Source organism: Carassius carassius, chromosome 16 (assembly GCF_963082965.1).
Source record: "Carassius carassius chromosome 16, fCarCar2.1, whole genome shotgun sequence".
Classification (NCBI taxonomy): domain Eukaryota; kingdom Metazoa; phylum Chordata; class Actinopteri; order Cypriniformes; family Cyprinidae; genus Carassius; species Carassius carassius.
Genome location: NC_081770.1, coordinates 18,926,890 through 18,941,839, shown reverse-complemented (window position 1 = coordinate 18,941,839; position 14,950 = coordinate 18,926,890). Strand labels below are relative to the sequence as shown.

At 35.1% G+C, this 14,950-nt stretch overlaps 1 protein-coding gene across 1 annotated transcript in view; it reads left to right on the top strand.

Annotated features, from left to right (window-relative positions):
• The window catches only part of LOC132160200 (inaD-like protein), a 128,547-nt gene that overhangs the window by 33,021 nt on the left and 80,576 nt on the right, over window positions 1–14,950 (top strand). Inside the window, exons 19-28 of the mRNA XM_059569946.1 lie at window positions 2,541–2,750; window positions 3,171–3,292; window positions 5,901–6,189; window positions 6,425–6,494; window positions 7,204–7,300; window positions 8,826–8,903; window positions 9,013–9,084; window positions 10,203–10,380; window positions 10,730–10,840; window positions 12,687–12,746. Of these exons, the coding sequence (XP_059425929.1) occupies window positions 2,541–2,750; window positions 3,171–3,292; window positions 5,901–6,189; window positions 6,425–6,494; window positions 7,204–7,300; window positions 8,826–8,903; window positions 9,013–9,084; window positions 10,203–10,380; window positions 10,730–10,840; window positions 12,687–12,746 (1,287 nt within the window). The remainder of the gene's footprint in view (window positions 1–2,540; window positions 2,751–3,170; window positions 3,293–5,900; window positions 6,190–6,424; window positions 6,495–7,203; window positions 7,301–8,825; window positions 8,904–9,012; window positions 9,085–10,202; window positions 10,381–10,729; window positions 10,841–12,686; window positions 12,747–14,950) is intronic.

The window sequence follows — 14,950 nt, the reverse complement described above, 5'->3', positions numbered from 1 at the left end:
ATGTTGGAGTGGGAAGTTGGCCTCATTTGGCCTTCCAGCAAGTTAGTCATGCTGTTTTGGAAGCAGAATTTAATGCAAGGGTTGCCGGGTCATTCCTGTTATGAAGCATGTTTTCATGTCACCATCACATCTTAATTTTAAACCCTCTATATATATATATATATATATATATATATATATATATATATATATATATATATATATATATATATATATATACAGTACAGACCAAAAGTTTGTACACACCTTCTCATTCAAAGAGTTTTCTTTATTTTCATGACTATGAAAATTGTAGATTCACACTGAAGGCATCAAAATTATGAATTAACACATGTGGAATTATATCTGGAATTATATACATAACAAAAAAGTGTGAAACAACTGAAAATATGTTATATTGTAGGTTCTTCAAAGTAGCCACCTTTTGCTTTGATTACTGCTTTGCACACTCTTGGCTTTCTCTTGATGAGCTTCAAGAGGTAGTCCCCTGAAATGGTCTTCCAACAGTCTTGAAGGAGTTCCCAGAGAGATGCTTAGCACTTATTGGCCCTTTTGCCTTCTGTCTGCGGTCCAGCTCACCCCTAAACCATCTCGATTGGGTTCAGGTCCGGTGACTGTGGAGGCCAGGTCATCTGGCGCAGCACCCCATCACTCTCCTTCTTGGTCAAATAGCCCTTGATGCCTTCAGTGTGACTCTACAATTTTCATAGTCATGAAAATAAAGAAAACTCTTTGAATGAGAAGGTGTGTCCAAACTTTTGGTCTGTACTGTGTATATATATATATATATATATATATATATATATATATATATATTGTGACGAGTCAGCTGCCTCCTCCCTGATTGTCACCGGCACCCCGTCCTAAATCGCCGCCCTTCACCAGTCTCCCGACTGGAGTGGGTGTGTGAGAGGAGGGGCGCTGGACGAGTCAGGGCTGGCGGCGTGTGATGGGGCACACCTGAAGGACATGGAGCCTCATCACCGCCGCTGTTTAAAAGCCCAACGCGCCTCTCCTCGTGGGACCGGGCTCTTCCCCGTGCATGCACACTGGTGTCCTCGTGGGTCCAGGAAGGGTGCGTTGAGGGACTCCCGCGCCACCAGAGACGTGAGCTGCCGGACCCGCGATCCAGATGGGAATCGCACCCGTTTACAGGGCTGTCGGGCCAGGATGCCGGGCCGTACATCCCCTGCCAGCGCCGCGGCCAACGAGAGTGATTCGGCCGCTAGAGGAAGCCGCTGCCCATCGCGCCCCGGACCGAAGAGGGGAGCGCGTGTGGCTGCCGGACTCCGCCCCTTACCTGGACCATTCCTCCATGAACACTGCCCGACCTACACGAACCCCGCAGCACGACGAGGACACCAGATTCCCTGTTTATTTTGGACACTCATCCCCTTTGGCCACCTTTATCCCCGGTTTTATTTGATTTTCTGTTAATAAAAGCCTCTCCGAGGCCTGACGCCACGCCCACTGTGTCTGTCTTGTGCTCCTCCCGTCACAAAAAAAAAAAAAAATATATATATATATATATATATATATATATACATACACACATATACTGTATAGTATTCTACAGCTCTGTGTAGTAAATGCTGCGTCATCTGAAAGCATGTGATAAAGATTTACTACTAATCACAAAAACCAGTTTTACTGACGAGACACGCATGACAATTGCATGTGATCTATCGTGCAGCCCTAAAAATTATAAAAATTAATAATTTCAATGGCATTGATGAACATGTGGTGGTTTCTGCGGAGGGGAAAAAACTTAAGCTATTAATAAGATTACTATTGTTCAAGTTAAGAAATAGTACAAGTTCAGAGGCTGTCATATGTGTTATTTTGATGTGTATTTTCAACAGTTTCAAAATGAAAATTAACTTAAATTGTTTCAATGGAGTTATTCCATTTTGGGGAAAATGGAATAACTGAAATATTCAGTTTTTATAATAAATCTTTGAAAAACTAAATCTGGATTTGAATTTTTGTTATTATAACCTAAAGATGCTATGTGAAAGTGAAACCGAAAATAGTGGTTTTCATCTTGCCACTTTCTTGGTAAAGAAAACAAATTTTTAATCAAATTAAACAAAATGGATTTATAATGTTTTGTAACCAAAATATACATACATTTATATATATATATATATATATATATATATATATATATATATACAATGAAAATAGCCTAAGATGCTGACATGGCATTAAATAAACATGTACTGCTACTATTATACATATATACATTTTCTTCCATGTTGGGTTCAAAAGGTGCTACATAACAGGAATGACCCAGCGGCCCTGCTTGTTTGCAAATTTCTATTCTCTGCTTACACAGGTGCTGTTTTAATTAAATGTTTGTATTAAAATTTAAACATAAATAAATTAAACTTCACAAGGCAGTCTTCTTGATCTGCTTTTTGATGTGATTGTGATGTATAAGTTAAATAAGGATCAGCATTGCTCTCATGATTCTTTTTCCCCCTCCGTGTTTTTTATTTTATTTGTGTTGTTGCTGTGGTCTGCATTGCCCTCTGCAGGACCCTCTGGATGTTACGCATTCTGTGATCATCATCCGCTCTGTGGTGCCTGGAGGGGTGGCGGACAATCACGGCGGGCTCCTCCCGGGTGACCAGCTGGTTTTCGTCAATGACACACAACTAGATGCATGCTCTCTGGCCCAGGCCGTAGAAGTCCTCAAATCTGCTCCACCTGGGAGAGTCTACCTTGGAATCAGGAAACCACTGGTGGTAAGAGCCAATATGTAATAATTACCTGTTAACATTCAGTGCTGGAGATGTTTATTTGGGAAACTATTTGAAATTGTTGGGTATTTCATCATAGTATTACTTTGATTTGTAGATCTTTATAGTGTTTACGATGTCTTTTTTTCCTCCACAATGTGATTGTATCTCTCATAATATGATTATATCTTATTTCTCTCTATTATCCGCTTAATTTGTTTTCCCCTAAAGCAGAGTGCCATGTAAATCAGATGTTTATTATAAATATGAATTAGGTTACTGTAACACTTTCAGATAAACATAATAAAAGCTTGTTTAGCTTGTAGTAAAATAGTTGGCTCATCCTGCTATTGACACAGTGCTACATGTGTTTTGTCCATTTAGTCAAGTTTATTTTGCATTGTTTTGTGTCTGTGAACTGAACAGCCAGAGGACAGAGGTAGTGGGCAGCAGTCTTCTTGGCCTGTAGAGGGCGATGCTGAGCAACCAGAGGTAAAGCAGAATGTCACTCTCCCAGCAATGCAAGAGGTATCCCGAATACACCTTTAGCTCACTTTTTTGAAAGCAGTTAATAATTTTGTTCAGCAGTGATGCATTCAATTTTATCAAAAGTTAGAGATATTTACTAAAGACTTTAAATAAATGCTGTTATTTTTAATTTTCTAAACATCAAAGAATCCTGAAAAAAATACATTATGGTTTCCGTAAAAATGTTACGCTTGTAACTGTTTTCAGCATTGATAATAATAATGTTTCTTAAGCAGAAAATCAGCATATTAGAATGATTTCTGAAGGATCATTTTACACTGAAGACTGAAGTAATGATGCTGAAAATTCAGCTTGCATCACAAGAAATATCATTCTAAAATAACATAAAAATGGTTACTCAAAAATGTGATTTAATATTTCACAATTTTAGGGTTTTTACTGTATTTTTGGTAAGCTTGACTTCTTTCAAAAAAATTACAAATCTTACCGATCCAAAACTTTTGAACAACGTATATGAACGTATATGAACTTTTGAAATATAAACTTTAATCAAAAATCCAATAAACACACACACACATATATATATATATATATATATATATATATATATATATATATATATATTGCCAATTATAGATTGATCTATTTTACAATATTAAACTAGTTTTAACAAAAGCAGAAGTTAGTAAGTTAAAATTAGGCTAAATGTTTTGTTGTTGTCATGAGAAAAAGTTTAAAACCCCTGGTCTATCATCCGAAAACACACTTATGTCCATCAATATGTAGCAAAGGAACCCAGGTATTATTAACAAAGAGAGCATATGCTTAAGCCAGAAAGAAAAAGAGCTCGAGCAATAGAAGATGAGCGAGGAAAAAGAGGAACAAATGAGCGAGCCTCACCAGAGGGATCTTTTTTGGAGGTGATGCATGACCCCCTCTATGGGCCTTTGAAATGTACCGTATTATCCTTGAATTTTAGCAAAGATGTAATTGAGGCGGCCAAGTCAAGTGCTGCCGTAAATCTACTCAAAACGAGACTAATTGCGCCATTAAGATTTTAGACTCGGCACATTTTTCATGGCAAATTGGTTCTGCTCGCTGCAAGGGTGGGGGATGAGTGAGAAAGGCGCTGAGTCGGCTTGTTGGAGCGACGCAGGGGAAAAGTGCGCTTTCAGCTCTTATGATCCGTAAGTGTGTGGTAGAGGGAGAGGAGGACAAGCTTCGGCACCCTGTTGCAGGGATAGAAAGAGCTGCTTTGTATGCAGCAGACAGACAGGAGGTGAGATGTCTGTGCTCTCCACACCCACTCCAACATCAGACATTTCTGTTAGCCGATGATTTAGGGGGGAGGAATGTTAAAAAGGGATATTAAGTAGCATAGGGTTTCGTTGTCAAGAGTTTCAGTATGGGGGGAATTGGCTCGAAAAACGAAACAAAGTTGGGCAAGTTTGGGCTGTGTTTAATACAGCATTTTTTTTGAGAGAGCTTATTAAATAATTTTAGCTTGTATTTGGTAGATGTGGCCTTGTGGTTCAAGATTTAGGTTGGTTGCCAAAAGTTTGTAGGTTTAAATCCCTTAAGAATCAATTTCTAAGTTAATAGCAAACCGAAATTGATCTCCTCAGAAAGTAATACAAAGTTATACAGGTTTGGACTGAGTTTAGTTAAACTCTTGGACTAGTTTGCTAAGAATCAACTAAAGTTTATATAATTTTGAGTACAAATTAAATTAATATGAATATTTTAGACTGAGTTCAGTTACACTCTTGGATAAGTTTGCCAAGAATCAACTGGTAGTGATATTTTTGTGCACAAATTATGTCAATATTAGTGCTGTCACAATTTATCGCATCCAAAATAAGTTTTTGTGTACATAATAAATATACACAGCACCCACACATATATTATGTATATATAAATACAAACACATGCATGTATATATTTCAGGAAAATAGGTTACGTTTATATATTAAATATATTTATTTATAATGTTAATTATATTCATATAACTGTAGATGTAAATGTTTTGAAAATATATACTGTATGCGTGTGTATTTATGTATACATTATAAATATACACAAGACAAAAACACATACTCTGCAAACAAAAACTTTTATTTTGTATGTGGTTAATCGGCTAGTTTAAGAATCGGCTAAACGTGCAATTTTTGCAACAAAAATTACGTAAATATGAACATTTTAACAGGCTTAGACTGAGTTTAGTACCATTCAAATATTTCATTTTTTAGCACTTTTGATACAATTATGATTTTTTTTATTTTTTTTTTGGTTGATATTGCCTTATGATTCAAAATTTTCAATTTTCAGATTCAGGGTCAAATTTCACAAAAATTGGTTTATGTACTATTATCAATGTGTTAGAGAAATATTTTACCTAAAAATGCAAAATCTGGTCTATTTCTGCTTTAATTCGGTCAAATTCTGATTTACTTTCTTCTGTGGAACACTAAAGTAGATGTTTAGGAGAATGTGCAAGCTGCTCTTTTTCATATTCATATAAGTAGATTTGTTCTACCAAGTCTGAAAAATGCACCATAAAAATAGTTCATACAACTCTTCTGACATTTTCTTAGCCTTGTGTGAGAAACATGTTGAAATTTAAGTGGAAAAATTGTTTTTCTTGATGGGGAAGGACTTCGGAAACAGCTCCGTCTTATCTGACGATCTGGACGAGGAGCCAGAGCTTATTCTGGATGCTGAGCCCCGCTACACCTCTCCACTCACCACCATTGACCTCCTGCCCGGCCTGGAGCGAGAGATGGCTGTAGATGAAGATGATGAAGAGAAGGACACCATAAATGATCAAGAGAGCCCTAAAGTCGACAGTCTGCCTTCATACTTCATTGAGAAGTCTCGCTCCTGGGAAGAACCAACACCATTTATTAGTTCCAACAGCCCCTATCAGTTCAACACTCAACCTGATACACAAAACCAGGTTTTAAACTAAAATATTTATTAACATACATTAAATGAAATCCATTAGAACAAATAATACCATACACTAACAAAATTCCAAACAAATGAATGCATTAAATTAATGAGAATTTTAAGTTGTCACAATGCTTAACATGCGAAAAGTTCTGAATATAGGATTAGTGTTCGTTATTAAACATATTCAAGATATAATTTATTTTTATTTTGGTGTATGTTGAACTCTCTTGTTGTTTTAGTTCACAGAGGACAGTGAGCTTTGCACAAGCTTCAAGAAGATTCAGCTGCAGCTCCCGCAAATTCCCCTCAGTGAGTGTTTGTCTTTAAAGGGTTAGTTCACCCAAAAATGAAAACTCTGTCATTAATTACTCACCCTCATGTCGTTCAAAAACCATAAGATCTTTGTTTGTCTTCGAAGCACAAATTATGATATTTTTGATGAAATCCGAGAGCTTCCTGACCCTGCATAGACCCCAATGCAACTTTCACAATCAAGGCCCAGAAAGGTAGTAAGAACATTGTTAAAATAGTCCATGTGACATCAGGGGTTCAACAATAATTTTATGAAGCTACGAGAATATTTGTGTGCGCATAGAAAACAAAAATAACTTTTATTCAACAATTTCTTCTCTTCCGTGTCAGTCTTCGATGCATGTTCACAAGACTACCACAACATACGCATGTGCAAAAAGTGTTCTAGTAGCTTCATAAAATTATAGTTGAACCACTGATGACACATGGACTATTTTAATGATGTCCTTACTGCCTTTCTGGGCCTTGAATGTGTCAGTTGAGTTGCTGTCTATGGAGGGTCAGAAAGCTCTCGGATTTCGTCAAAAATATCTTAATTTGTGTTTTGAAGATGGGTGAAGGTCTTAGGGTTTTGGAACGACGTGAGGGTAAGTAATTAATGACAGAGTTGTCATTTTTGGGTGAACTATCCATTTAAAACAAGGCTTACGTCAGTATTAATATACAGAAGTTCATTGCAGTTTGACATTTACACATCTGTTCTCAGGTCAGTCGGCCACATGGATAGAGGCAGCAGACAGCGAGGCAGACTCTGACTCCAGAAACAAAGCCTCAGAACGTACTTTGACTGGCACAGACACTGAGTGAGTTTCCTTCTATAAACACACACACACACGTCTGTATCCATCACTCAACTAACTTTTATTTATGAATCAATTGACCTGTTGTCATTGGTTTATTATTTTTAAATACACTTGCAGATAGCAGGTTAACGTCTTTAAAACACAGTCATAATGACTTAAATGAAATTTTTGGTGTATGTGTTCATTAAGATTGGTGCCCTGTGTGGAATTTTTATTAATATGATGATGTTTTTTAATAGAACTATAACGCCACCTGCTGGACAATGGTGGTGCTAAAGTAATTATTAACAAGGGCTGTTAAAATAAATAAAATAATTTAAGATGTAAAAAATTAAGATATTTAACTTACAAAGTTTGTGGTGTTAATCATAATTTAGAGATTTATGCAATTTGATATGTTACAAGTATTAGAAAATGATCATGCTTTCCTTAATTATGAAAATGAGTTAATTATAATAATCTGTGCTAACACGACACTATGACTCAGATGTGGTAGAGAAATTGAGGAAAAGTGAGAAATGGATATAAAAAAATGTTTTTAAACTACACAATAAAAGGTGTCAAACTGGTGTGAAATGCAACTGATGACAACTGTAATAGAGAGTGAGTGTGTGTGTGTGTGTGTGTGTGTGTGTGTGTGTGTGTGTGTGTGTGCGCGCACGCGTGCATACGTGTGACTTTTTGTTTTGTTTTTTTGGGGACATTTTAGGAAATTAATAACAAATTAATTATTTTATTTACTGGGAAAATATTTTATGACAATATATATTATGATATTTATTATGAAAAATATTTAATTTGAAAATATTTTATTATATTAAATAAAATAAATGTGCATATGTGTGTGTGTATATATATATATATATATATATATATATATATATATATATATATATAAAACACAACATCAGTTAAATGACATCAATATAATGTTAAATAATATGTACATAAGGAAATGTTAATAATAACACTCATTATTAGTGTAGAATTCCATTTAAATAATGTATTTTGAAACTATAAAATAGTGTATATTTTATAATAAACAATCATTAACTATTGTTTTATTTGTATTATTTGTATTATAGGACATTTTCGATTCAATTTGTGCAGCTCAACACAAACAAATGAAAAAATATGTTTTAGTTGTGTGCTCTAACTCTGTTTATGTAGCTCAATTGATTTGAATAGGAACAGAAAGTAATGTGTTGATTTAATGTTTTTGCATCAGAGATTTTAAATAAAAAACTGTGAATTTCTCCTGTCCTTTATACATTATTTATCATACTTTATTCTTTATTCTTCCCTGATAATACACTGGAATTCATTTGTTCTTGCCGTTTAATCAAGTGAAATATTTAAGAAATAATTTCACTTGCTTTTGTGAACTCAGACTGGGATTTGAGATGATTAATGTGAGTGTGGTTACTGTATGTCAGAATGCAGCGTAAGCCTGATGAGTCTGATTCAGTCTAATATATGAGACTAAGGCTGACTCTGTGACTGTAATACTTGTTTCTCTCTGCAGATCTGCACAGCGCACTTCCTCTCGCAGCAGGAAGAGAAGAAACCAGGGGGCTGCCGGTTCAATCAGAGAAGGCAACAGGTAGAAGTCAACTTTTTAGCATTACTAATCATTGATATTTTATAATTTTATGGTAAATATAAGTAAGATGCATATTGTTTTAACTTTACAGTAAATGTGTTATCTGCAGTGATCTGCCTGAAAGAGAGGCGGGAGAAGGTGAGGAGACGCCTGCGATCAGTCACTGGGGTCAACCACGCAGGTAAAACACAATGAAAGCAAGAGATTGCTGTAGAAAGGAAGTAATAAATTAATCTTAAAAATTGGAATGAAAGTTACATAAGAATATACAGTGAATATACAGAATATACAGTGACCGGAGGGGACATGTTTGGTGCACTTAGTTTTGTTGTGGCCAGCACATATTAACTCGTGGGAATGTGATATTATGTCATTTTGTGGAGGTTATATATCCATTTCAATTTATTTATAGATTTTTCATATTAAAGTATTTTTATATTTTTGTAATATTCAAATTATTATTTTATCTGTCATCTATCTATCTGTCTATCCATCTGTCTATCCATCTGTCTATCCATCTATCCATCCATCATCCATCTATCTATCTATCTATCTATCTATCTATCTATCTATCTATCTATCTATCCATTTATCTATCTATTTTCCATCTATCATCTGTCTGTCTGTCTATCTATCTATCTATCTATCTATCTGTCTGTCTGTCTGTCTGTCTGTCTGTCTGTTTTTCTGTCTATCCATCTATCCATCCATCTGTCTGTCTGTCTGTCTGTGTGTGTCTGTCCATCAAACCTTCTGACTGTATTACCTTTAAAACATTAAAACTTTAATCTTTAAAACTACTTGACACTTCAGACTTCAGCATTTAAAACCTTTTCAAATTTTCTGGTCTGGCTTTTGCAAGTCAACTTCAAAGTTTGTTTTGACAAACTTTTTTATATAGTTCTGTTTATAGTTCATAAAGGAAGGTGATAAGGCTGCTAATAAGTAAATGATGAATCAAATGCTAGTTTATCGACAGATTGTTCAAACCAAAAGAATCATATTATTATTACTGTTATTATAGATCACCATTTATACACATTAACAAAATAATAATTTCATTCTATTTCCTCTGCTAAAATCGCTCAGTTGGAAGTGATGGGCTGATTTGATGTTTCTGTATCAGAGACCCTAAATCAAATAAGCCTCTGCTCTTCTTTTTCAATAACTCTACATTATATTGTAATTTTATGTAATCTTTAGTAATATTATATTAAAGTAATAGTAAATGAGTAATAATTAAGAATAAACGTATTGATTTGATTTATTCATTCGTTCATGTCATGATTTTTGTCTCAGGGTGGAGGTGTGGCCAGAGCCGCAGGAGTCTCTGGGTATCAGCATAGTGGGCGGCCGCACAGTTATAAAGAGGCTGAAGAACGGAGAGGAACTGAAGGGCATTTTCATCAAACAGGTGCTGCCAGACAGCCCAGCTGGACGCACGGGTGCCCTTAAAACAGGAGACAAGATCTTAGAGGTCTGAGAGCCACACACAGACACCTTCAGACACGTTTACTCTTAATATAGCAGCTTTATCTGTTTACAATAATATTCTGCTCATTACTGCTTACTAACCATTTTAAAGGGGCCATATTCAGTGTTTTGTAGCTTTTATTTATCCATGAATCTCCTTAGACAGTGTTCATGCACCAAAAATGGCTCTAATTGAGTTTCTTATATACCTTATATAAATGACTTTATTATTATGTGCACATGGTTGTGAGATCATGGTCTCAAATAACCTGTTTTTTTTAAAATCCTGCTTTTAAATGCAAGTCCCCTTTAAATCCTCTCTTATCTTCTTCTCCTTCCTCGGTGGTAAATAGGTTTGTGGAGTGGATTTGCAGAACGCCAGCCATGAGGAGGCAGTACAGGCTATCAAAGCAGCGCCCAGTCCCGTGGTCTTCGTCGTGCAGAGCCTGTCCTCCACTCCACGGGTAAATCTGCCATTTCAAACTCCATTTAAAACGCCATCATCTCCTCCTGCTTCTATGCACCTCAGATATGCCCACCACCATCCCCATCCCACCCCCCCAGTTCATGCTTGAGTGCTCTCATTTATGAAAATGGGGCCAATTCACTTCCAGTTTAACAATATTAAATCCACTCAGGGTTGGTAAATGATGCTGCACTCTTTCTGACGATGCTCTGCCGTTAAAGGTCTAGCACTCATTCGATGCTTGTGGCCGCTGGTATTTTTCCATAATGTGCATCTGTATTGTAGTTTTTGCATCTTTCTAGATATTATAGTGATAGTTAGATACTGTAATAAAAATTTTATTATTCTATAATAATACAGAGTAATCATGATAAATACTCAGATATTAAGCTCTCTCTTACGTATTGTGTTTAAATGGACAAATTCTGACAAAAATTATGTCAAAATACCCGTCTTTGTAAGTATCCTATAGCAAACATAGCCGGCTGAATGTATGCCTACTGGATCAGTGCATTCTCTTAAAGTGACAGTCTTTATATTATTAATCGAACCACAACAACAAAGAAATCACTCACTGCTCTTGATTAAAAAGCTTTTGTAACTCTAATAAAGAATAATCTTTAATTTATACAGTCCAATATGCAATGCTGTTTTACATTTGATTACTTTATTCAATTTCTGTACCTAAAAACTATAATACTAGACCTCCCTAAAAAAAAAAAAAAAAAAAGAAAATCACTGTTTATTGTTTGTATCTTTACTCTAATGTATTTATTTGTGCTGTTGCTTGTAGTTGGATAGAATATTCTTCTTCTTTTTTTTATTTACTAGAAAGTGTTGTTTTTCCATAAACATAGCACATACCGAACTGTACCGAAACCATGAAACAAACTGAACCGTGAAAAAGTTTAATTGCGCACGCGTGTCTGTGTGTAATATTGTGCAATGTGCATACATTTAACATTCTAATGTTTTTAAACATTTAGATTATTGTAAAATAATTATCATATTTAATAATTATAAATACATTATACATTTATTTTTTATATTTTATACTATTATATTTACTCAGATTACTTACAAATTCACAAAAAGATTGTTTGTTCAACAAAAATGTTTATCCATTGATATACAAATTTTTTTAAACCTTAATAGTAATATTTACATTTTGTAATTCAATTATATTAGTGTTTAAATAAAAACGTACATTCATTTTACATATGTTCTCAAATTACTTTATTCACAAAATTTGTTTATTATCCATTAACAAAATCATTGGCTAATTGGCAGCCAATTATGTGGCTTGGCCTATTCTATAGCGTAATGTTTAAATAATAAAAAGCAGTTAAATATAGGAAGCGAGTTGGATGTATGCATTACTAGAGACCTCCTAGATGATTTTTTCCTTACAATATTTTGGTTAGAGAGCAGCATACAGGCCTCCAGCAGCATCCTTATTAAGGTTCTGTGTGATTTAAGAGTAGAAGCTCTTCTTGAAGCTGTCTGTGTCGACACCAAGGCTGTAGTTGCATCTTGTGCGCTGGCGAGCAGAGCTGTTGTTTCATATAACTTAATGATTTTTCTGGTCTTCATTCGAATGCATTGCAGGTTAGGTACCTCCATACACATGGAGGATGTCCCATGCCATGTGCTAATCTCTCCTGATTGGATGCTTTCAGTAGTAATAGTGACACTAACGGGATGTCTATGATTGATGTCTTTCTCTGTCTGGGATAATTTATTTAGTTAGCTCTAAGCCCCAGTCTGGGAATGCACAAATCTCTTGAGCTGATGGGTCCGGGTTTGTTATCTGTGAGGTTGACTGTGTGTGTGTGTGTTCACAGCCTGTTTCAGTGACGGCCCCCAGCATTAGACAGCACAAAGCTAAGAGGAAAGCCGCCCAGGTGAGTTGCAAGCCTGCGCTCTGCGCAAGCGCTCTGCACTTTTCATTATTTAAAAGTGATGAAAAAAAAAAATTAATCTCTTAATTTTATTGTATCATTATTTTAATAAAAAATTGTATAATAGTTAAGTATTTTTTTTGTTGTACTGCCAAATCAATTAATCGTGATTAATCACATCCAAAATTAAAGTTTATGTTTACATAATAAAATGTAATTTCTTAAATATTTACATGTTTGTGTGTGTGTGTGTGTGTGTGTGTGTGTGTATACAGTACACATAAAAATATGCAAAGTAAAAACACGTAAACGCAAACTTTTATTTTGGATGTGATTGATCGCGATTAATCGATTTGACAGCACTCTTTTTTATGTATTGTATCAGAAGTTCAAAAACCTTATTTTTTAACTTAATTTAGATTTTGAATGCTAGTTTTTCAGTGTGGTCATAGACTTCTGGAACCCATTTTATATCAGTGCATAAACTGACAGTTATTGCAGCTACGGCTGTTGATTTATTGTGTAATTATTTAAAATAATGAGCTAAATAAAAATAACAGGACTAAAAAGATTGTTATTTTTCATTGGTTTAATTTGAATTATATTATAGTATATATGTATATTTATATATCAGTGCTGTCAAACGATTAATTGCAACCAAAATAGGACTCTGAACCGGTTCAAGGAACGAAAACAAAATCCAGAAACAAACAAAATTTTGACAGGAACAGAAACCGAAACGAAATAAAATTTTATCAAAATCTAATCGAAAATTTGAAATGGCCATTAACCGGTTAATAACGTTATTTTATCGTTCCATTTAATATTTGCAATTTGCTGTCAACCAATCACGAATTCCAGTAGTACATCATATGCAAATGTGACGCTGAAGCCAACGAGTGAAATGTCTGCTCGGCTGTGAACTCATCATAGGCAAGTTGCAATGGCAATGCACCACCTTCAGGGCCGGATTAAGGCCAAATTGGGCCTGATATGCTGCAGCACAAAAAGGGCCTATTTTTTTCTCAGCGTTGGTGCAAGTGCATTTGACACTTAAGCGCCAGCAAGCTTAGCCTTTCCTGCCCACCTGAGGACCGCAGCTCTCCTTTGATTATTCCCAACTTTGAGAAGCTCCGCTCGCCGGAGTCATTGGACACCATCATGCACAGATAGATGTGCTAACCCAATTTCAACATTTGGAAACGTCTGAGAAAGATTCAACGATTACAAAAGCTTGCTCAAGCTCTGCTGATTCATTCACAGTCACCAGCTTCTGAGTGCGCATGAATGCAGCAAACTGTATCAGCTAATTTTGACCGATAAATAATCAGTTAAACGGTTTAAAAAGTCATTTATTTATTTTCAGTAAATTATCAAAATATTTAAAAAGGTTTGCTGCATGGTTAAAATACGCTACTTGTGTGTGTGTGTGTGTGTGTGTGTGTGTGTGTGTGTGTATATGTATATATATATATATATATGTTTTTTTTAGAGAAAAAAATATTATTTTCATTCAGAAATAGAATGTTTACAAACATTAGGCTATAATAAACACTGTAAACATAGCTAGGCTATTTTTATAATCATTTGTCATTCAAATACATCGCGAATACGGAAACATTTGATTTTGTGTCAAATGAGAGACCCAGCGTTGGTTTCAGTTTCGTTTTAGCCTAAATTAATTAGTTTTACTTTGTCGTTAATATTGCTATTGCTTCTTATATTTTTAATTCTTGTTCTTTTCTAAATACTGTTAATTGAAAGGATTTTTTGTGGAGTGAGGGGAACTAAAATGACCTAGCGGAGCTTCTAAAATTTCCCAGAAGCTGAACAGTTTTCATTTGCTTTATTAACCTCAAAATAATTCTTAGAATGAAATTTGGAGTCCGACTTTCAGATGCATATACAGCGTTACTTATTATACAGTAACTCTTATTATATATTCTTTGCACTGTGACGTTACTGACTAGGGATGTTAATTTCGGTTATTTTTCCTAACCGACGCTCCAATTATTAACTGTTTACCGACAAGATTATTTTAAATAATAATAATTGAAAGTACAAACACTATATAATAACATTTTAGCATCCAGATACGTCGGGAACATGGAAACATTTGGATTCGTGCTGAATGAGAGAGGTAGGCATCAGCTTCACCTTAGATTAATTTGGTTTTGGATTGATGTTTTCATAGCCTAACCTTTAGA